Source organism: Morchella importuna (genome assembly GCF_003444635.1).
Source record: "Morchella importuna strain M04M26 chromosome Unknown Morimp01GS025, whole genome shotgun sequence".
In the NCBI taxonomy this organism is placed as follows: Eukaryota; Fungi; Ascomycota; class Pezizomycetes; order Pezizales; family Morchellaceae; genus Morchella; species Morchella importuna.
In genome coordinates this window covers 106,564-130,154 of record NW_025763422.1, presented here as the reverse complement: position 1 = coordinate 130,154, position 23,591 = coordinate 106,564, and the positions used below count along the sequence as shown (strand labels likewise).

At 48.4% G+C, this 23,591-nt stretch overlaps 5 protein-coding genes across 5 annotated transcripts; 4 read left to right on the top strand and 1 right to left on the bottom strand.

Moving 5' to 3' along the window:
* Nucleotides 1-645: 645 nt before the first annotated feature.
* Nucleotides 646-2,212, top strand: LAJ45_07656 (uncharacterized protein; the record flags this gene model as incomplete). The annotated part of the gene is made up of 6 exons (XM_046117212.1): nucleotides 646-738; nucleotides 815-962; nucleotides 1,023-1,697; nucleotides 1,752-1,760; nucleotides 1,901-1,925; nucleotides 2,143-2,212. The coding sequence occupies 6 exons, from the start codon at nucleotides 646-648 to the stop codon at nucleotides 2,210-2,212; spliced, it is 1,020 nt and encodes a 339-aa protein (XP_045969508.1).
* A 3,774-nt stretch (nucleotides 2,213-5,986) lies between these two features.
* LAJ45_07655 (uncharacterized protein) lies at nucleotides 5,987-6,760 on the top strand (the record flags this gene model as incomplete). Its single annotated transcript, XM_046117211.1, has 3 exons — nucleotides 5,987-6,099; nucleotides 6,195-6,591; nucleotides 6,659-6,760. 3 exons carry the CDS (start codon nucleotides 5,987-5,989, stop codon nucleotides 6,758-6,760), a joined length of 612 nt encoding a protein of 203 aa, XP_045969507.1.
* Nucleotides 6,761-8,447: 1,687 nt separating this feature from the next.
* On the top strand, nucleotides 8,448-12,602 carry LAJ45_07654 (uncharacterized protein; the record flags this gene model as incomplete). Its single annotated transcript, XM_046117210.1, has 12 exons — nucleotides 8,448-8,906; nucleotides 8,989-9,796; nucleotides 9,868-10,450; nucleotides 10,645-10,736; nucleotides 10,797-10,942; nucleotides 11,017-11,106; nucleotides 11,177-11,298; nucleotides 11,367-11,492; nucleotides 11,582-11,708; nucleotides 11,784-11,882; nucleotides 12,180-12,459; nucleotides 12,529-12,602. The coding sequence occupies 12 exons, from the start codon at nucleotides 8,448-8,450 to the stop codon at nucleotides 12,600-12,602; spliced, it is 3,006 nt and encodes a 1,001-aa protein (XP_045969506.1).
* Nucleotides 12,603-14,098: 1,496 nt separating this feature from the next.
* Nucleotides 14,099-15,294, top strand: LAJ45_07653 (uncharacterized protein; the record flags this gene model as incomplete). Its single annotated transcript, XM_046117209.1, has 3 exons — nucleotides 14,099-14,456; nucleotides 14,534-14,761; nucleotides 14,819-15,294. 3 exons carry the CDS (start codon nucleotides 14,099-14,101, stop codon nucleotides 15,292-15,294), a joined length of 1,062 nt encoding a protein of 353 aa, XP_045969505.1.
* A 4,485-nt stretch (nucleotides 15,295-19,779) lies between these two features.
* On the bottom strand, nucleotides 19,780-20,514 carry LAJ45_07652 (uncharacterized protein; the record flags this gene model as incomplete). Its single annotated transcript, XM_046117208.1, has 1 exon — nucleotides 19,780-20,514. The coding sequence occupies one exon, from the start codon at nucleotides 20,512-20,514 to the stop codon at nucleotides 19,780-19,782; it is 735 nt and encodes a 244-aa protein (XP_045969504.1).
* Between the last annotated feature and the right edge of the window lie 3,077 nt (nucleotides 20,515-23,591).

The following is a 23,591-nucleotide window of genomic DNA, read 5'->3' as shown; positions in this document are numbered from 1 at the left end:
TAAAATAATGAGTTTATTCAGTCAGAATTGGGACGTTCTGCGCCCTGGAACACCTGTCGTCCAAGATCGGCGGACGCCCAGAGAAAGCAACCTGAACTCCGATGTTACACGCTAAGGTCCCCGGGAGAGACACACACTAACATAACTTCACCTTGCGAAATTTCAAGGACAGGACAAAACGACACTGTTAGACTCAAGACGAGAGTGTTGACAGCTTCGTGCATAATAATTATTTTCCTGAACAACACGATAACAGTCTCCCACGATGTAAATCAAGGGTGTTTTATGATATTACAGGGATAATGATGTTCTGCCTCTTCTGCGGGAGCCTGTAGTTCTACACGCAGCGGCTCTGCCCAGGCTGGCCCCGATCGGGTCCCTGTGGCTCTTGTTTGGGCGCCGCCATCCACAGCCCAAGGATCCTCGTCACCTGTCAGATTACTAAGCCCCGATCAGGGTCAGGGTTGTATTTAGGGCCTGCCCTAAGACTTTCCCTCCTCGGCAGTCCTCCACGGGACCACACACCACAACTACAGGTAGTCAAACCGATGTGACGAAATTTCATCTTCGGTAATCGACACCAAATACATACACAAAACCACTATCTTGAACCTTAAATATCCTCTCTTCATCAAATAAGAAGAAATGGGGGTCAAGACTAACAAGCAGGAATACTTCGAGAAGTTGAAGGGTCTCCTCGAAGACAACAAAAGTATTTTCATCGTTACCGTCGACAATGTAAGCATTTCTCAATCAATCCAAAAATTCACATGTCTATTCGGAGATGTCTAATTCTTTATTTTCTTCGATCTAGGTCTCTTCCCAGCAGATGCACGAGATTCGTAGCTCCTTGAGAGGCGAGGGTGTTGTCCTTATGGGCAAGAACACCATGGTCCGCCGTGCCCTCCGTATCTTGATGGCCGACTACCCCGAGTACGAGCGTCTTCTTCCCCACGTCAAGGGTCAGCCTCCCCCCCATTCTACAAATTTTCGATCTCTCCTAATACAGTAATCAATTACAGGCAATGTTGGTTTCGTTTTCACCAACGAAGACCTCAAGACCATTCGTGAGAAGATCTTCGCCAACAAGGTCGCTGCCCCCGCTCGTGCCGGTGCCATTGCCCCCGGAGATGTCTATGTCCCTGCCGGTAACACTGGTATGGAACCCGGAAAGACCTCCTTCTTCCAGGCTCTCGGTATCCCAACCAAGATTGCCCGTGGTACCATTGAAATCACCAACGACCTCAAGCTTGTCGAAGCTGGTTCAAAGGTCGGAGCTTCCGAGGCTACCTTGTTGAACATGTTGAACATCTCCCCCTTCACTTACGGAATGGGTATTGCCCAGGTTTACGACCAGGGTCAGGTTTTCGCCCCTTCTGTCTTGGACATTGAGGAGAGCCAGCTTCTCAAGACTTTCTTGTCTGCTGTCAACACCATTGCCACCATCTCTTTGGCAGCCAACTACCCAACTCTTCCCTCAGTTGCCCACTCCCTTGTCAACAGCTACAAGAAGCTTATTGCTGTAGCTCTTGGAACCGAGTACTCTTGGGAGGCAATTGATGAGCTCAAGGACCGCATTGCCAACCCTGATGCATACGCTGCTGCCGCTCCGGCCGCCGCTGCCGCTTCTTCCAGCGATGCCCCTGCCGCCGCCAAGGCTGATGAGCCCGAGGAGGAGGCTGAGGAGTCTGACGAGGGTAATCTATCCAAATCCCTCTCTGATAAGTTGACTAGTAATTAACAATCAATAGGTGGTTTCGGTGATATGTTCGACTAAACATTTAAACGTTTTAAAATAATATATCGACCAATGGAAACAAATCATGTTTTGGGCCCGATTATTTCACTATACAATTTTGTGATATGATACGTAACCTATAACACTAACACTAACATGTAGCATTAATATATGCCCATGCTAAAAGGTTAGTCATTTACTCTTTTATTTTCTATCATCCATTTCCCTATACCCTACACCCAACCATGGCGAAGGATTATAATATTTTTAACCCTGAGGGTTTTACAAATCTGTTGAAGATAAAAACGCAACAACACTCTAATTTTTTCATGACGCCTCCATAACCTCTTCTCATTTACAATTTTTCCGCAGTTCTTGTTGGAAACATGCTAATTGATGAATAGTGAAATAGATTCCCCCGCAGAAAGCTGTCCGACCATATCACTCGAAAACACCCAGTCCCATGCTGAATAACTATTGTCAAGATACGTGAAGTGCAACCGTCGGGCAATGTTCGTTGTCTAGGCACTCTATAGATGGAGTTGAAAATGATTATTATAATTCCGATATCCAAATCACTTAACATAAAGAGCGTTGAATCGGCAACACCTGATAGAGTAAATAATTCAAATAATAAATTGATGAATGACTATTTTTCTATAATTTCCGTGTCATATGCTCTGCTGAATCTTTTCCAAAGAAAATCCCAGAAGCCTCAACCAACATTGCTTTACAGTACGTAAGAGGTCGAAATTAAAATGTAGCTAGATAATCTCAATTCATCATACCAATACTCAAATAATGCAACCCATCGAAACAGTATCGATTATTATAACCAGGCTTACTATTCTGATCCAATTCGGGCAACCACATATATTTGTTTATTATAGGCAGTCACAAGTCATCACTCGATATATGTCAAAGGTGTGAGTAGGATCGCCTGTTTTACGCATAGATCTGGTTGGTTACATCATTTAATATTCTTATATTCAGAAGTAACAACCCCCACGAAAGGTAAATGATCAACACCAGCCATTATCTTCAATTGGCCACCGCAATCACGCAACGACCACAGTGCACTAGTAACGGCGGCGGTAGTGCCTGATAAAAATGGGAGGGGGAAAGTGCAGAATCTTTAGTTTATTAACGAATCAAAATTTGAGTTTGATGGCCGAGTCATAGATGGTGATTCGCACAACCTCAAAGGGTCTGTGTCCCTACTATTTTACGACAGCCAATTATTTCTAGGTGCCCAGGCGTTGCCAAGTATTTTTTATTATTATTTATGTATGGATCTGTAATGGCATCATTGACATGTGAAATATAATTTGGCCCAACCAGGGCGGTGGATGGGGGTTGTTGCCAAGTTAGCCAACATAATTGTGGGAGATTAATGGTGCGGATATATCTTGACAGTAAGGGCGTATGACGGTGATCTCTGAGTAATAAGTCCTCTCTTACGTATAGCTCGGCGGTCTTTCGACGTCACGATAAACCACATCAATGTTCAGGAATGAGAGAATGAGGATCTTAGTGCTAGCTACGTGTAGATATTGGGCCGCTGGATCCACGGGCCGACCACATATATATAAGTATACATATAGTAATACCGGCACTGTTGGATCAAATAGACGATCGAAGTAAACGCATTGACATATCACTCGTACCTAAGTAATTCGAGCCATCGGATATCCTGTGGAAACGTAAACATTCTGATTCCTAGTAAAAACAATTGAATTTTCCTCTTTCTTTTTCGCATGTTGGATTCTTTACTATCTCTCTAAATCTCTGATACCGTGAGTTTTAACATGAATACATGTAGTAGCTCACTGTTGAAAAGTGATATATTGAGCGCCGAGAAATTAAATTGTAGAACTGGTATGATTAGCTTCAATCCTTAGAATGTTAGTATCGGAGGTTGAAGGCGATGGTTTGTCAGTAGCGGACTTAGTCTAAGCTTCCGGTGGGCTTGAATACAGAGCTAGGAGCTTTATGGTATATATGCAATTGAATGTTCCTGATGATGATTCGTATTGTAAAAACCGCATAAGGAGCTCCTCCGTGATGAACGCTTCTGTACGAAGGGAGGGTACGGTGTGGTATTTATCTTCCGGGCTAGGCCTGGAGGTACTGTAAACCTATATTTTCAGTTTCCAAAAGTCACAAAAAGCGACTGAGCAGTCAGAGTAATTAACAGCACTGGCATCGATAAGGGCAATACTAGAATTCCCTCAACGCGTGTAGCATAACTACCCCTCTCCCACACAGACTCGCTATTCGAAACCAACCTGCCGCACCATCAAATACGCTGCCGCCGCAGCCGGATATCCCCATTCTATATATCTTCAACGGGCGGATATCAAACATACAGTTTAGTCGCGGATGTTGTCGGCTTATATATGCACTTTATGCTTAAATTAGGCTGTGGGTGTGTGGTTGTGCATGACCTGAGGTTGTAATGCTTGCAGCACACTTTCTATGTGACAATACCTGACGGGGTGTGTGGATTATTCACGATTTGTGTGCTTGATGGAGTATTCGTGGGCTCGTAACATTTCTAAACACAACTGGGTCTGCATACCGCCGAAATTAAGGGTCTCATGCAGGATTTGGCCCATACGCAAATTTGCTCGTGTTTAGAAATGTCACCAATTTATATGTAGGTAGAAGTGGTAGACACGAGTCTTCATGTGTGCTGTAATGGTGAGGCGAGGGCGAACTCTGATAAGTATCTGGAGAGGAGCTTCATATTTTTATGTGCACTTCTGTTGCTAGTATACTGCTGCTGCCTAGAGAGAGTGTGATACTGTCTGTCTGTCTATCTGGTGTCCCTCAGGCAAAACGTAGACGCAGGATGTATATATGCGCCGATGGGTAGGAACGGAGATGTGTGTATCGAAAGTGGAGTGAGGGTGTAGAGAGAGATGGAATCCCCGGTTGAGCGAGAGAGAGAGGGAGGGAGAATGGGGGAGCCAAGATCTGGTTGGTAGATATCATTGACCAGGAGGCAGATTGATAACCAGTCGATTTGCAGGGATCAGCACCCTTCGGTTCGAGTTGCAGCTTGAATGACGTCTCTGCTCTGTCTCTTGGGCCTCTCCGTGGTATGGTAATGAATTATTGATACAGCGTAAGCATCATCAATTCATGAGTGCGGGGAGGGGGTACGGCCCCTCATCCGCTGCCTTCGGTTTCGCTATCTAGATGCATGTACTTGCTCTACCTTCTCTATTTCCTCTATCGACAAGCGAGACGACAAGCTCTGGCAGTGTTGAGGTAGAGCACTCTAGGTACCGCCGTACCCCCATGTGAAAACGATATCTTTAGATCCCATGTCGTCGGCAAGTAGAGCATTTGTGTATGCAAGGGCTTGGCTTTCTGAGTGTTTGTAAGAAACGGACATATTTTCGTAAGCCATTCGAGACACTGGCCCGCATACCAAGCTTCTCAAATCGCACCCCCCCAATTTCAAACAAAAGAGGCTGATTACGACATGATACCTAAGCTGGCGGGCAGGCAGCAAAAAAGCTGTCACGCAATCAATTTGCGCGCTCTCGAATCCCGGCCAGAACCACATGAGACAGACGTCTCGGAAAAAAAGCTTTTGCTGCAATCTTTCGCTCTTTACAAAGTACTTGTCAACCAAACCACAGGTAAGCGGCGCTGGCGCCAGGGACCACCCACTAAAGTTGAGTCCCTTGGGGAGAGGGGCCCCACTGTCTAAAAAAAATTCTAAGGCGGCTGGCTTGGTAGGCACTGATGAAATGATTGGCAACCGTGACAAATCGGCTGCTCCCCACCGAAAAAAAAAACCCACTAGGACCCTTGCACGTGCGTCCGGGAGGTGCGCCAAGACTAGTCCCCCTTCCTGATCATCAAGACTCTGCTAAGCAGACCGTAATCAACAATTTCTGCAAACCAGAAACCAGTATGCAAATAGTATAGCGATCAAACAGAAATTTCTGGCACCTTACACGTGTGGGAAATTTAGCCTCTTAGCACTACTATTGGATCCCGGAAGGGGGATCTAGAGGACAGCGGGGCAAAAAGTCAATTATTAGTGTCGGCCGGTATGGCGGTGGCCCCAATGGAATTCCCATATATAAAGATCTCTCTATTCCCCCGTCCTCGACAGTTCTCTATCCAACTCACCAAGCTCTCAATCTCGATCATCCATCTTTGATCTTTCATCTCTTTCACCATTTCGCCAGAAAGTTAATTAGTCTTTGAAAACACCAAATTAATACAATGGCTCCCCGCGTCGCTATCATTATCTACTCCATGTACGGGCACATTACTCAGCTTGCTGAGGCCGAGAAGGCTGGTATCGAGGCTGCTGGTGGTTCTGCTACCATCCTCCAGTGAGTTATGCTCAATTCCTACTATTGAAGCATTGCTTGCAAGCTACTCAAAAGTCGATTGATCTCCTAATACTTACAATCTTTTCTTTCTTCAGGGTTCCTGAGACTCTTCCTGAGGAGGTTCTTGGAAAGATGCACGCTGTCCCCAAGCCTAACTACCCCATTATTACCGCCCCGGAACTGAAGAACTACGATGCCTTCCTCTTCGGTATCCCCACTCGTTACGGAAACTTCCCCGGCCAGTGGAAGGCCTTCATCGACACCACTGGTGGCCTCTGGGGTGAGGGTGCTCTCTCCGGAAAGTACGCCGGTCTCTTTATCTCTACCGGCACCCAGGGCGGTGGACAGGAGATTACTGCCTTGAACGCCATGTCCACCCTCGCCCACCACGGAATCATCTACGTTCCCTTCGGATACAAGCACGCTTTCCCCATCCTTGCCTCCAACGAGGAGGTCCGCGGTGGATCCCCATGGGGTGCTGGTACCTTTGCTGTAAGTTTTCTCTTTGTTTGTGAGGTTTAAGTTTTCCCCTTCAGATTACTGATTGCGTCTGTTACAGGGTGCCGATGGTTCCCGCCAGCCCTCAGCGAAGGAGCTCGAGATTGCTCAGATCCATGGCAAGTCCTTCTACGAGACTGTCGCTCGTGTCAACTTCGCCTGACTGCATGGCACCCCCGAAAAGTCAGTAACCGCCGTACCAGCAGCATCAGCATCAACAACAAAAGCAGAAAACACAGAAAAGAAGGATGTCGTCCCAGAGAAGAAGAAGAGAGATGTTGATGAGGAGGGTGGCCCTTGCGGGCTTCCTGCCAAGTGCAACATCATCTAAAGGGGATAAAAATAAGAGCAATAATTCATAATGTACAGGTGTTGCAGAAGGGGTGTATAACTCTTATCTTTTTTCCCTTCTGATGTAAACTTTTTGCTTCCCTTTGGTCTTTTCGGGCATTGGTAATTGCTGGCTTTTTGTTTTTGTTTTTGTTTAATAGCGTAGCGTCTTTTACTGTTGATACCAATTAAAGTAACTTTCAAGAAGTGTGTTCCTGTTTGAGTGATGAATTATATGTGGTCGGACCTCCATTAGTTATGTGCGACACTGCTAGTCTGCTTACTCTACTTTCTCTGCCTGCTCAACTCTAGCATGTCTTAGAGGAAACAGCCTACAACGGAAAGCTAGTAGTCGTAAAATCTCCACCTCAGATCCAGACCTACGCCTCCCATAAGCAACCAAGATAGCAGCAGACCCCTAAGCGAAGCCTTTCCGCCCGACCAGCACCCCGCCAAAAACAGCCCAACGACAGGGATGCATCCACACATCCATTCCACATATTTCCGGACCGAACCGGGCCTGAATCGAATCTCTACTCTAGGTGGGAAGGGCATCGTATCTCGCAATTGCTCGCAAGATCGCGATATTCTCGGGGTTTCGGCACGAAAACGTGTGATTGGCGGCTGCATCATGGCGTAGAGCAAGTAGGGAAGAGTAGCTGTAGGTAGGGAGATATGCAGGTATGCATGATGTCGGTTGGTTTAGACGGGTTGGGTGGTGTGTGCAGATTGTGGGGGGAGGGGGTGTGTTTGGTGGGGCGAGTTCTTTTTTGTGTGAGGTGTAAGAAGTCGAGTGATAGGATGTGATCAAGAATATTTTTTGCGGGTATGGGAGATGTGGGAGGAATTGATGGATGGCGTGGTTTGGTGTTTTAGACCTATTTGGAGGTTTTAGCGGGCTGGATGGGGCGTGTGAATAGTTTGATTGTGGTTGTGGGGTATTGTGGTGGAGAGGCGCAGAAGTTTAATTTATTAAGCTTGTTTATATTGCTTGTCGCTTTTTTCCCAACCAATCTGCCTACATACTTGTATGTAGTTGTCTTGACATGTTGTCTTCTTCGATTGTTTTTTAAAGCCTTTGAGCGTTTTATCCTAGACGAATTATCAACACCAAGTGACCAATTGTCTAAACCAAACTACTGAGGTATTCTTTACTCTTGTTAACTTCATCACTGTGTACGATGCGTCAAGAAGGAAGCACTCTGGAAACATTCGTGGACTAGACTCCGAATCCTCAATACCACCACACAAACCAAGCTTCAAGCTACGCAAAACAACCTTTCATTCCGCAAACCCCGTTCTTCCTTCTCTGCAAGTCTATTGGAGACTGTAGTCACTTCACTCTAGCTCTGCGCTGCCCCCAGACGGCCAAAGCCGTGATCAATAAAACAACATCCTATATCTCAAGGGTTAGGGTTGCAAAACTTGGCTTCAACACAGGGCACTCCCGCAATTGGCTTTTTCCACACGCAGCCTGAGCGCAGGTACCAAAACCCTACCAACGCACCCCACCACACGCCATGCGTTCGATACTGGCCTCCTCGCGTCCCCGGGCACCACATCTGCGCCCTTCACAACACTGCTACAGATTCTTCACCTCCAGCACTACGGACAGCAATATCACCCCACAGGCGCGTCAATTGCAATGGCAACCACTAGCACCGCTGCGGAAGCCGCCGCAGTCACGCGGCGCGAGGCGGAAGTCGACGGTGCGCTTCGATGAGCTCCCACAGGGCCTCCTGGGCGCGGGTGGGCTACCACCGCTGCCGGAGAGCGAGGGCGAGAAGGGCGGGGAGAGCTACTCAACGGTCATACAACAGGCGAGGAATAATATGAGGCAGTTTCCACAGTGCGTGCTGCTGACTAGGGTTGGTGGGTTCTATGAGCTGTATTTTGAGCATGCGGAGGAAGTGGGGCCGTTGTTGGGGCTCAAGGTGGGGAAGAAGAAGGCGGGAGGGGGAAAGGTGCTGGTTTCTATGGTAGGTTTGTGTGTGTAGTGGTGGTGGGTGTTTGGTATGGTGGTGGGATGGGATGCTGATGAGGTGTGCGGTGGTGTGGCAGGCTGGGTTTCCGTTGTATCAGCTGGACCGGTACTTGAAGGCTCTGGTACAGGAACATGAGCGCTATGTCGCGATCAGTGAGGAGTTTAAGAACCCGGATCAGGGCGGTCTCGATTGGGACAGGAAAGTATCACGAATCATTACCCCCGGAACACTGATTGACGAAAAGTTCATGAACCCCTACGAAAACAACTTCCTCCTCGCGGTGTCAATGCCCCCGCTGCCTGACCTAATCTCATCACTCAGTACGGAAGTAGGGCTTGCCTGGTTAGATCTATCCACCGGTGACTTCTTCACGCAGCAGAGTACCGTTGGCATGCTCAGTGGTGATATTGCCAGGATTGGCCCCCGCGAGATTGTGGTTCCTGAAAGGGATCCTATGGAGAGCGGTAATGAGGGGCAGAGAGATCTACTGCAGGAACTTGGGAGAGAGGGGAACCTTATAACCTATTACTCGGAACCAAAATTTCCGGGCAGTGATGTGGTTCCTCTAAACTCTGTGGAGGACTGGAACCAGATGCTGGAAGCACCTGTTCCGAGGGATGTACAGGCATCTATGAGTGTCCCTGAGGTTGAAGCTGGAAATATTCTATTGGGTTATGCTCAGGCTCGGCTGCCGGGCATGTATATGAAGCTTCAACCTCCAATTAGGAAGACCGTTGAAGACACAATGTTGATTGATTCTAGGTCAATGAAGGGCCTGGAAATCAAAACGACTCTAAGAGATAATCTACAAGTCGGCAGCTTGCTGCACACCGTCAAAAGAACAGTAACAAAATCCGGAACCCGGTTATTAAGCAACAGGCTAAGTACACACACCCCTTCCTCAATAACCGGCATTTCAATCATTTCCATTTCCAATCCCTGACCACCATCACAGCTTCCCCTGTCACATCCATCAACATAATTGACAGCCGCCTCAACCTAGTTGAAACATTCCGGTACAACCCCACGCTCCGGGAAAAAGTAACCCATCTTCTCAAAAAGAGCCATGACTCGCAAAGAATCGTCCAGAAGTTTACTCTAGGGAGAGGAGATGCGGACGACCTGATAGCCCTGGCAACAACCATACATATTACTAACGACCTTAAGGAGCTACTAACCTCCAACATAGACTCAGACAAATCCGATACCAACCGCCTGCATCGGGCGAGTATGGGGGCGCTTCTCAAAAGACTGGATATCCCGCTAACACTTGCCAAGAAGATCACTAGATCTATAGACGAGGAAGGGCTAATGCAGCAGCAGCGCAATGAGCAATCGGAGGCTGCAGAGATGATTGCGAGGGTTCAGGAGGTTATTGGAGACATCAAAGACGAGGAGGGCAGTGGAAGTGCCCTAGAGGACCCATGCACTACTGAGACCAAGGAGATCCTGAGCTCTGCGGCCGCGGGGCTGAGGAAACGCAGGATGTTATCGGGGAAGGATCAGGAGCGGCAGGAGGCGTGGATTATGAAGAAAAGGTTTGCCATTGAAAGCCATAGCCTTGTTATTGTTGTTACTGCGAGAGAAATCATTTGTGTTAGAGAGATATATTGTTTTTGTTTCTTTCCCATCACGTCTTTTTATCGTATCAAATTGGCTTATTCAATCTTGTGCTCTGAGGGGGGTGGTGCCCTGCCCCCCCTTTTCAGTAGTAATTTTTGTGATGTCTCAGTGCCTCACCTACACTGGCGAAGCTCCATAAGACGCTGGAGAAACTGGACAAACAGCGAGATGAAATGGAGGAGAACCTACGCAACTCTCTGAGTACCACACCACACTACTACTTGCTCCATTCACATGTGCATGTGCTGATTCGGACCGTAGATGTTCCATCATTGACCTTGCGATGGAATCCCGGATACGGCCACATCTGCCACGTGAAAGGTAAAGACGTCGACGCAGCCCACGAAATCCTCAAAAACGCCAAATCAGTCAGTATCAGCAAGAGCACTCGCTCGTTCCACCTACCGGTACAACCCACCCAACCGCCCACCCATATCGTAAGCATCATAATCATCATTGACAAAAATATCCGGCCATGTAGGAATGGACAGAACTCGGCCGCGATATGGACATACTCCGCCAACAGATCAGAGGCGAGGAACAGAACGTTTTCAAGAACCTCCGTGAAGCTGTATGTCCCACCCGCCCACTCTTTATGCTCCTGGCTATCAGTCTGACCGCGCGGCGGGGGAGGAGAGTAGGTAATCAAAGTTCTCCTGAAACTGCGTAGGAATGCAACCGTACTAGATGAGCTTGATATCGCATGTTCCTTTGCAGCGCTGGCGCAAGAGCAGAGCCTCGTCAGGCCTATCTTGAATCTTGGGTTCGATATCTTTCAACTCCTCCCACTTTGTCGTTCTCTTTCCGTGTATCTGGTCTAATAGGTTCTAGGGTGACCCATAACATTGTTGGCGGTCGACATACGATGGTCCAGGCCGGGCTCCGGGCGAAGGGAAGGACGTTTACGCCCAATGACTGTTTTGTCGGTGATAAAGAGCGACTTTGGATCGTGACTGGGTTTGAAAACCCTTTACCCCGATTATTACTTCATCTTCATCTTCTTCTTCTTCATCATTGTCGTCGTCTGACTCGAATGACATCACCAGGCCGAATATGGCGGGAAAAAGCACATTTCTGCGCCAGAACGCGCTCATCTCGATTCTGGCACAGACGGGCTCGTTTGTACCTGCCGAGTACGCCGAGATTGGCATCGTGGATAGGATATTCAGTAGGGTATGTTTTCTCTTCTATGTTGGAGGCGGCAGCGGGGGGGGGGGGGGGGTATGATATGACTCTAACCTAGTACAGGTAGGGAGCGCAGATAATCTGTTTAGGGATCAGTCAACGTTTATGGTTGAGATGCTGGAGACGGCGCAGATATTGAAGCAGGCGACGCCGAGGTCTTTTGTGAGTTTGATTAAAACCTCCATCTTTTTTTTTCTTTTTTTTTTCTCGCTCGCCTACCCCCACCCCCCTTGACCGAGGGTATTGTAAGCACGGTGTAGTTGGAGGTGTTTGCATACCCGGATGGGGGAACTGTCAAGATGGGTGCGGCAGTCTATCCCCTGCATACAGGGCACGCATGACGTCTGCCGATCCCCCAAAAGCCCTCACATTCCATCCCCACTCCCATATACCACCATATATATCATTTCCACCATTTCTCCCATATCCGATTTATAAGCTGCGCCCTAACCCTGGCAGGTAATCATGGACGAAGTCGGCCGGGGCACCACCCCCGCCGACGGCCTCGCCGTCGCCTACGCCTGCCTGCACCACCTCTACACCATCAACCGCTCGCGCGCACTCTTCGCCACGCACTTCCACCAGCTGGCAGAGATGGTGCGCGGGCCCGGGTTCGAGAGTGTCGGGTGTTACTGTACGGACCTCGAGGAGGCCGAGGACGGGTCGTTTGAGTATATACACAAGCTGCGAAAGGGCGTGAATACGCAGTCGCATGCGCTGAAGGTTGCGTTGTTGGCGGGTAGGTTTTTTGACCCTGGGGAGAGGGAGGGGGTGGGGTGGGGAGAGTGCTGACGTTGGGGCGGCGTAGGGATTCCAGAGAGTGCGATTAGGGTTGCGGAGGAGACGTTGGAGAGGTTGCAGGGGGCGGGAGCGGCGGGGTAGGGGTAGGGTTGGGTTGGGTGGGAGGGTGAGAGGTGGGGTGGGGTGGGGAGGGATGGGGAGAGGTGGGGAGTTAGTTAAAGCGCCAATATACCTAGGGCCTAGCGCCATTATCATTACCGTTTTTTTCAAGGCATTATTATCATTACCACCCCAACCAAATCCAAGCTAGTGTTTTCTGGCGCAGCAACAACAAACCAATACCCAATTACAAATCCACTCACTCGCTCCCCTCCCCCTCAATCCGTACATGCACAATGACGGCACCGTCTGTAGGTACCCGCGCCGCTTCGGAACAGGCTTGTCGCACAGGAAAAAAAGTGAGCGTTGCGGGCGGGCGGGCGGGTGATTACGATATCAGTGACTCCTATAGCAGCACGCCTTGGGAGAGTGAGACGTTATGTACATACATGGCTAGATGTAGATTGCCGAGATATTGCGCATGGGAATGGGAATGGGAATGGAGGGGTTGTGAATTATTAATGCTCAGAACCAGATAATTGTGATTAGTGGAATTGTAATTGTAGTTGTAATTGTAATCAAAGAAATATATCCCGAGGCTCAATCGAGGATCACTGTACATGTATGATATGACGTGCCTCTACTACTTGTTACATATAGAGAACGGCCAATCGTGTATGTATGTGATGTGCGTGTACATACAACAAATACTGACGGTTGTGAACACAGCAGTAAGCCACCTCCATAACGAAAAATTGGCTAGGTTAAAATTACTTATATGTATGGGAAATTTCTAAAGCAGATTGATGCCATTCAACCAATCACCCAAGTGGTAATCCCTAGACGGAGATAGCCAGTTCTTCGAGTTTGGCGGTGTTGCAGAACGTGCCAAGTCGATGTATACAATGCAATATCAGCCCCGTCATGCAAGTGCGAGTATGTACATTTACTTAGTGTACTTAGTGTTACTCTGTGTACTATGTACTATGAACTGTGTACTGTGTGCTGTGCTATTAGAAACAACTCAAACATCTAGACAAAATCTAGGCCTCGATATACTTCTCAATTCATCGTAGGATCTAATTGCCTATTACAACTGCAGCCCAAGAAAATCCAAAAGAATGTTGATTGCGGAAGGTACATCAGATGTATGGGAAGAGGAAATTGAAGGGGGGAACAGAGTCATTGCGGCACGGTTTGTATGTATGGCGTTCTGTGGTACAGGTTTGATTGGGTTGTTGGTTAGCTATTTCGTAAGTTCTCCGCGGGCTGTGTGGAGGGGGGCGGGGAAGGAGGGTGTATGGATGGATGGATGGATGGATGGATTTGTATAGTTGTACATAGGTAAATTGATTGATTGATAATTTATTACTTGGAAGGATGCAGGTACGGTGAGTGGTGGGCCCCGAAGTACTTAAGAAGCTGCTTATCCCGCTGTTATTGTCTCCCCATCAGTTGCAGCTATCTCCAGCTTCAACTAATCAGAGCTCCAATTAATCCAACCTACAATCCAAACCTACCCATTAACAATCTCCACCATGCAGCTCCTCTTCCTCCTCTCCCTCCCCCTCCTGTCCTTCCTCCTCTCTCCCACCACCGCCCTCCAATGCAACAACACCCTCCCCGCCTCCTGCCTCGGGCCTGTCCCCCCTCTCGAGCCGTCAACTCAGGCAGTCGCAGATAACCTCGGCTCTCAAACCCCGCTGAACAACCTCAGCTACTCCGCCGCCCGCGATGCCTTTGACGCTTTCAACATCCCCACGAACCCGGGCCTCAGCTCGGTCGTATACACGGAGCTCAACGTCCCGCAGGGCCCCACGGGGAACCTAAATCTGCATATCTACCTCCCGAAGCACAGAGGGAGGAAGTTGGTGCCGGCGATTTTATATCTACATGGTGAGTTTTAGGTTGATCACTACAAATTAAGTTGTTGGTATAGAAGTGGATTGCTGATCATTGGTTGTGTATTATAGGCGGTGGGTGGATTCTAGGCGACCCGGTGGTATACCAACAGGCGGTCGTGAGCTTAGTTCACGACACAGGTGCGGGAGTGGTGTTTGTGAACTACACGCGGGCGCCAGAAGCGGTTTATCCGGTTGCAATTGAGGAGGCGTATTCGGCACTGCAGTGGCTGTATGCGCATGCGGGAGAGTACGGGATGGATGCTAAGAAGGTTGCGTTTGTTGGCGACAGTGTCGGAGGTATCTCTCACTCCCCCAGGATAGAAGTGGGTGAGTTGGGCTAACATTTATACGCAGGCCACATGGCAATCGGGCTCTCCCTGCTATCCCTCCAGCGCAACACAACCCTCCCCCTCTACCAGGCCCTCATCTACCCCGTCACCAACCTCGCCTGCGAGTCCGACAGCTACACACTCTTCCACGACGGGCCGTTCCTTACTGCTGCGCTTATCCGCTGGATGATTGACGCATGGACCCCGGACGTCTCCCGCCGCAGCGAGATTCTTGCATCCCCGCTGCTGGCGCCGATAAACCAGCTGGAGGGGTTCCCGCCGACGCTGGTGATCACGGCGGAGTTGGATCCGCTGAGGGATGAGGGCGAGGTGTTTGCGCAGCATTTGGCCGCGGCTGGAGTCGACACAACGGAGCTGAGGGCACAGGGAACGTTCCATGGGTTTTGGTCGGTAAACGCTTTGAGGCAGACGCCGGTGGCGAGGGTCGCGAGGGAGCTGGTGGCGGTGAAGCTGAGGGGCGTTTTTGGGACGGGATATTAGGTGGTAGTTTGAGCGGGTGCACATAAGGAATGTATAATAGCTGTAGTTTTAAATTATAGTTATTAATCACTTTATCCAATATTCTGGCATTCGTGCATACAGGTTCTTATTTTTAGTAATTGCATTACAATCCTATGGAGCACACTCACTAAAAAAGAAGAGACATATAACGCCATTGACACAATCCAAATATATGTAGTAGCTGGCCATGAGGGTACGGGCCGTCTCCTTCTTCGGTGCCGAGTGATCACTCATGACGCGCCACATATCAACCAGTATCCCTTACACGGGTGACACTGTTTCAGGCTGTTTGTGATCGAGGTCGCGCTTTCTGGGGTCTGGACGCTCTATTGCTTTAAATTGTAGATGCAAGAATATGAGAGATCGAGTGATGATGATGATGATGGTTGGATCAAGTCGGTGCCGCAGCTTAGCTTTATAGGGGCCCAAAACTAACACATATGCTGAACCGGTTACAACCACGTAGCCGTTGTGACGTGTCTTGACATATATTCTAATAGCTTTCCCAACCATAACAAAATTCACAGCTTGCCTCTTTAAATTAATATTAACCCTATTTAGCACACGTACTTGTCGTTAACACCAGGTTTGATTGTCTCTCTGGCTATCCTTATTCGGAAAAGAAAAGAGAGTTTCTCAATACTACTCATAGATATGTAGGGTTGCTTATCGTCACACGCCATCACTCGCGATCGTACGGCTGGTAAATCAGATCTAGCTAGCTTGGTTAATTGATTGGTTGGTTGGCCGATAAGATATGCATGGCGCGTTATTGATTGATTGATATCGATAGATATATGCAGATTGACTGATTAGATCTAGCTGACCTCACATTCACTATGGCTACTAAGCCTCATCTTCGAAAAAATACCGCCCACCCTAAAGCAGACGCCGAGACGGAGTGACACCAGCTCGATCTCTTTATCTCTCTAGATATGCCATTACCATCCGCTCCAGTAGCCGCTATACCCGCAACAGTTCCGGTAGCATAATTAAATAATGCGCCCGATCGGGTATTAGTAGGATGTTTGCCAGAGGAGACGGGGTTCGATCGATTCCCCCCGAGGCCTGTTGCTCCATTTCTGCTTAGAAATATTTTTTTGGGCCGCTTACGGGGATGTAGGTATATAGATAAAAGTAAAAGAGCAAGAAATTAAATGTTAATTGTAATAAAATTGAATGTAGTACTTGTATCTTGTTTTATGCATAAAAGGGCCCACTAAGGACCGAGAAGTTGTACCCATATAGGGTGATGATTCTTATAGGAGGTACCTTTGAAAATTACAGAAGAAGGGTAGCTAAGAGTAATACTGGAGAGTGTACACCGCCGGGGTATACAGGGCATTTTTCTATTTGGTCCATTTTTTTTGTTGCGTTGTCGGCGTCGAGTGATATTTCATGATTAACCACTGGCCACATACATGCGATGGCTAGCTATATATGGATACCCGGGTCTCTAAATCGGCTGGAAGAGGTGGAGGGGTGGTAAGAGTTCTAGATCGATAGATAGCTACTCTGACATACTCATGATCGGGGATTGCATATCCGCGGATGGCCTCCGATGGAGGGGATTGGTCGTGCGTCTTGCTCGTGATCATGAGGATATTTGTTATTTGTGGTATTGTTATTAGGGATAACTACGTGTACTTTACAACTGTCATCTTTTCTGGCCAGTTATACTTTTGTTATAGAAGCAAGTTGTTCTCTAACGCGACAGCGAGCTATAAATAGGATCTTCTTCTGCTTCTCTCATTTTCTTTTCACCCAACTAACAAGCACCGCTCATCGCTTCTTTTCTACTCTAGATAAAGACATTAATCTATTAATGAAGAAAGAAAGACACTAATCTACTTAGTTTTATATGAACTCATCCATGTTCGAGGATTAAAATCTGCACCATTGGTGGTCTGCGAACTCTGCTGGCTAGCCAGTTGAGCTTGCAGTTGTTAACGGAGCAGAGCACCCTCTACCGGTAGAGTTAGATGAGTCCTCTCGGGTTGTCTAGGTGTGACAACGTGTAAGTTCTCACTGTAATCCTAAGGCTGCGCTGATAGATATATATTAAACACCTACCACGGCCACCACCACCACGAATTCTCACTACCACAGCACACGCGCTCTCCTACATACAAGCACAGGGCAGGAAAATTAAGGCTTTATTTCTTCGGGTAGAAATAAGCATGCGCATTGTTTTTTTACGCGCGGGTCATGTCATGCGCAGGGTCCAGACCAAGAACTTATGCAGCTAGTCAGCCTACGCCACAAACGGACACCGAGTGATACACCATGAATCACTACCGTCTGCCGATCTTGCCACTCCGCCCCTAGCCCTACCATTCCAACACTCCACTCCTGCTACCCCTCTATGCCCCCACTACTAAACATCACGGCCTAGAGCAAAGTCCTCCTTGCATCGGTCCCGAATAAAAAATAAACTCGCAGCTGTGGGTTAGACGTTGGGGCCTCCCCTTACCTACATCGTAGTCACGTCCGTACGTTCGTACCAGTTTCTCTCCTTACATCCCGAATCCCCACTATCTGGCTCTCTCTCCCACGCTGCCTCTTCGCCGACTACATCTCCCACTACTCCCCTACGTTAACTGCCACCCGTTCAAGCTCAAACCCGAAACACCCCGCCAAACGCCGAAAGCATCGCACTCGGCCCCGGGCTCGCCAATCTCGGCTTAGCTCAGGGAGTAGCGTAAACCAAGCAAAACGCTACATGTATGTACATGTTTGTCCCTACATGTACATACAAGCTACATCGCTGCACGTGTCAGATGCCCTGCGCTCATGCCCACTCGGCCCGAGCGCGAAACACTGGGGGATCTACCTAACGTCCGTCCGACCGTCCGACCGTTCGTTCATCTGCCCGTCCGCGGACATTAATGAAACGAGACGAGACAAGACGTCGTCGATAGTCGCCCAGGGAACCAATAGCACGGCCCCCACCCCGCAGATTGAATGAGGCGGCCGAGTACATACATTATTTGTTATTATTGCTGCAGTATACATACATACTACTTGTTTACCACGAAAAGAACCAGAAAATGCAGTTGCTCAGGGCAAGGATTATTTGTATGGAGTGGTGGTGATCTCTCATACAAACTATTCCTGTTTCCGTCACTTGCATTTTCTGGTTCTTTTCGTGGTAAACGAGTACTATGCCCCTACTGACAAATTCTCACCTCAGCGCTCTCAGCCCATGGGCTGATCCTCAACGATCCTGCTCCTGATTCTCAGCTGGTGCAGCACCAAGGCCTGACTGATTGTATGCAGCTCGACGGGTAGGTATACAACACGCAATATATTCCTCACCACAATGCACCACCACCGCCAGCCCCGACCCTAGATGCACAAAGATGTAAGATAAAACGGGTATATATTCTTGCTACGGGAATGCCTGAGCCTAACCTAAACTAAACTAATGGCGGATCTGCTATAATAGCTATATGCATATATACAGTGTACTACAAATAGCCCTCTGCAGACCCCTCATCTTCCCCTCCCGTTCCTCCCTTCGGGCTCCTAGATGCTGCACTCCAGGTAGCAGTGAAAAAAATAAAATATCATCGCTAAGGACATAAAAAATAAGGTATATCAATGAGAGTGGGTGAAGTAAGTAAAATAAACAAAAACGCGAAAAAAAAACCCGCTAAAAAAAAAGAAGACGTATCAAAATCGTCGATCGATTACCGCACTGGTAAAGAAAGAAAAGAAAGGGAAAAGCGAGATGAACTAGAGAACCCAGAGGCTAGCTAGACATCCCGTTTTTCCCATCCAAGAAGAAGGATTAACTTGCGGGTATGGAGAAAAAAAAAAAAAGGCAAACGAAAAAAAGACAAAAAACCCCCCCTTCCCAAAAACCGGCATCGCTCGTCCAAACGTGAACAAGGGGTAATAAGTTTCCCCCCACTCCCCAAGCCAGCCGTAAATCGATGTTTTTTTCTTCTTCTTCCTCTTCCTCTTCAGCTCTGGGGTAAAACGGGTTGAGTAAAGTACAAAACCGGGGGGTGTTTCGCTGAGTAAAAAAAACAATTACTCGGAATTCTCCCCCCGGAACAGAAAACAAAAAAGCGAAAAAGCAAAAGTCAGGGCAGCAAAAGCTAATGCCGCCAAAAAGAGGAAGAAAAAAAAAAGTGTAGAGATCAACTCAAAGAAACAGAAGGGGTAAAAATGAGTGTCAAAAGAATAATTCCAACCAATCACGAAGAGTCGCTTTTTCCGCCAATGATCGGGACGGCAGCAAAAAGAAGCAAAGAGATGCCGTTTCTGCCGCCACCGCTCGCCAGGGGTAAGTGATCGCAAAAGAACCACATCTAACCGAACCTTAAAAAAAATAGACATGAACCCCACACAATAGCGCCATAATTAGAAAAACACCAAATGGAAAAATGAAAAATAAACGAAAAAAAACCCCGATTTGATATTCAGGGTCGATCGCGAATTTTTTTTTTTTTCTTTTCATATCCACCCAGCGTTCATCACCGGCAGCTCATCCTCAAACACGCCTCCAATCTCGCTCGCATAGTCGACCGCCGAGAACTTGTGCAGGCCGTGCATATACATAAACTCCTCCTCCGCGTCGCGAATATCCGTTCCCATCTCCTCCGCAATCTCCGCCACCTTCGCCAATTCCGCACCGAACGGGTTAGAGTTCGAACGCGAGGCGCGGCTACCGCCGCTGCGCATCGTCGCCGACGCCAGCGGGGCCGACCTGTTGCGCGAGGGGTTTCTGGCGAGCGGTGCGGGGGAGGTGGAGGTGTCGATGCTGGGGCGCTGCCGCCGCGACGAGGAGCCGCTGGCGCTGCTGGACTTTGTGCTGTGGCTGCGGCGGGGCGGGGGCGTGGGGATGGCGGAGGGGGAGAAGTATGTTGAGAGGTGGTTGTGCTTTGGGCTGTATGAGTCCTCGGCGGAGGAGAGGTCGGTCTCTTCGCCGGAGGAGGGGGATGAGGGTGATGATGGCGAGGAGGGCGATGAGGGGAAGCTGCGCGATGTGGGGGAGCCGTTGGAGGACATGGAGCTGTGGGACATTGAGCAGCGCAGCGAGGGCGAGGTGTAGGAGATCATGTTGGTGGTGGATATCAGCTCGACGGGCGACGAGATCTGGATCTTTGATATCGAGGAGCGGCGCTCCGACTTCTCGGAGGAGAAGCCGTACTTGGAGCTCTTCTTGGTGATTGATCTTCCGAGAGCCATTTTGTAGGTGGAGGTGGTTTTTGGAGGTGGTTTAGCTTTTGACGTAGGGGTGGAGGTTATATATAAAATATATATATATCCTGAGCTAAGTCTCCTTTCCTCGCTTTTCCGGGAGTGGAATATATATAAAGTATATATATATATTCAAGAATTGAACGTTTCACTCAGGAAGGCGTAATTCCCCGTTTTTATCTAGGAAAGAACTGCGGGGTGGGGAAAGATTAGGTTTGGTAGGTAGACGGGTTTTTAGTTACAAGGCCCGCCGAGACTTGCTACTAGTATCTGCAAAGGGTGGAGGAGGAGGCGCTGCGAGATTCCGCCGGAGCAAGTCAAGATAGTGCGTTGCGTGCGTGCGGGGTTTTTCCTGAAGAGAAATGGCCGAAAGGGTGTGTAGTGGACAAGGCGACGGCAATTTAGGGAGGAGGAGGGTATTTCGAAACCTGCAATGTGACAAGATCTGAAGTCGTATATATTCTTAAGCTTCCGCCTGGAAATATGCTCCTATTTTTCCCTTTTTTTTTCTTCTTTTTTTCCTGAGGGTGGATCGATACGTTGGCTAGCAACGTGTAAAGTAAGCTATCAATGGGTGGGAAGAGAATGTAGAATCGAAAGTAAAAGGTAAGAAAAAAATGAAGGGCGTCCTGGCTAGCTAGTGACGATGCACAATGGTGTAAAGCGGAGGAGCACGAAAGGAATGAATGGAAGAGGACCCGGCCCGTCGGAGAAGAGTACACAGCGAATATGAAGAAGGTGTCGGGGGTGCTGTGCAGGTGGACAAGAAAAGAAGGAGTGAATTAAATGGAGGATCGAGAAGGGAGAGCCTGCGGATTGGGTGTGGGGGTGGGTCGTTTTCCCTTTAGTTTCCTGGGGGGGGCGGCCAAACATCGCAGTACACTCCCAAAAAAAATCATCGCAGGCAGCCTAAAGTGTGGTGGGTGCGTCTAGTGCAACTACCACGCTGCCCGAAACGACGGCGGCAGGGGGCTGACAGGTTCTATTGGTTGACTCTTCGTCCCATGCCCAAGCTGCCCTCGCATCTGCATATCACACCTCGTCCTCATGGCCAATCAGGACCCCGTGCCGGCAAATTGTACTATTGAGTTCGCGAAACAAGGGGCATTTAGCACCAGGGGTGAGGTAACAAGAGAAGGTTTTTCTCCCCCCAGCTACCCAGCTAGTGTGATGTGCGAGAAGTTTGTTGGTGCAACAATTGCGATGCCCATTGTCTCTGGTATCATAGCAGATAAACAATCGCCAAACGGCCGGGATTTCTATAGGTTCTTTTTTTCTTGTCCCCGGGAGTTTGTTGGATCGCTCTCAAAAGGAACCACCTTCCCGCTACTTGAACTACTAGTTACTATAGTTCAACGTGTGTATGGAGCAACTACGCATAGTGGGTATATAGTACGCATTCACGCGCGCGCGACGGACACCTGTGTGTCAAGGTTTGTGTCCTCTATTTATTCGTTCTGTTGTTTCTGTATTTGCCATACTCCGCCTCAGGAAAGTCCAGCATGTTTCCCTGCCTGTAACTATATATTCATGTGTTCTATAGGACTTTTGTCCGAATTTGTCAGGTATCTAATAATTATCAGATCCTGTCCCCCAATCATTTTGTTTTGCAAACATGCGGACGAACCCATCCATTGCTTGTGAAGAGGAAAACTTGCAATGGTCATGATGAAATTTATTATTGCAGCCTGGTCCTAACAAGGATATATTACGGCACCTAGAAGAGTACTATAAGTGAAGGAACTCGTGACGGCGCGCATTTCCCGATATCTCTATTCGGAGCACCCGGTTTCGGGGGTATTACTTTTTTCCGGGACTCCCCGCCGTAAGGAAAGTTGCATCTCAAATTCTCCCCAGTATTCCTTCTTTCTCTAGCTTTGCCCTTACACATTAAGCGTCGACGACCTCATGGGGTGGCGAGATGGTCTAGGTAGGTTCGAGCGCAAGGGGGTGGAGAGTAGTAGTGATGATCAGGGACCACTGTATTTCTTGTTTCAGAATTATTCATCCAGCTAGGCTTGCCAAAGCGTGTGATTATTCAATCATTCTTGGGTGCTTGACTGGTTGGCCGCACCTCCGTTCAGCTTGGGTAGAGACGAAACAAAAGAGTGTTAAACATGTACAACATTCTTGATGTTTAGAAGTAAAGGAGTAGATATCCGCGCAGAGGCAAATAAGAGATAGTACCAGCGACACCAAGCAAGCTGAGCAGCAGCTGGTAGGTAGTGAGAGGTAAGTAACATACAGTAGTTTCTGCAAGCAAGCTGCAGTAGCTACCCAGTACATTAGCGTTACTCTACAGGTTTGAAGTTTCAAACCTTTTTCACAACCGAGCACTCCATGAAGTAAGCCATATCTGTTCACGATCTCAGCAGCTTTTCCAGAACTTAAGCCCGGCCGTTACGGTCGTTCTTCCGAGGTTTTTCTCCTTTATCAAGGAATACCATTTTTCCCCACCATCGCCGGCCCCCGCAAATAGTTACTCATCCTCCCCCCCTCACGATCTCATAGTAACACCGATCCCACCGTTAGACTTCCAAGGATTATTGACGCTCCGCGGGCCTTGCGGGTTAATCGGCCTATTGCCCCAGGCAAGCCGACTGAATATACGCGCCCATATTACCTACCCCCTCAACCATCTGTATGTACCCTGCAGTACTGCAACATCCATGATCATGGTATTAAAGCCATGGAGAAGGAAGAAAAGGGTGGGAGGCTGTGCACTGTGAGAGGTTCTTCTATTCTCATGATTGTCACAAAGCAGAGTCTTGAGTGGCTCAACCGTGAACCGGAGACGAGACGAAAAGCCAGCTGTTGATTGATTGATCTGTCAAGAGGATACCGAAGCTCTAAAGCTTTATATTTGTGACCCAATCAGCCACCTGTCCGTGACTTCTAGTCTAAAATAGCGACCTCCCTTTCCCGTTAGCGCCTAAGGCCACGGTGTGCGGGGATGCTTTGTCTGCCTCATCGATCCCTATCAACGATTTCAATACTCATGTCGCCGATTATTCCTTAACATTGTTAATTGTTTCCTTTTTTGTCACTTGGCAGAAACACCAGTC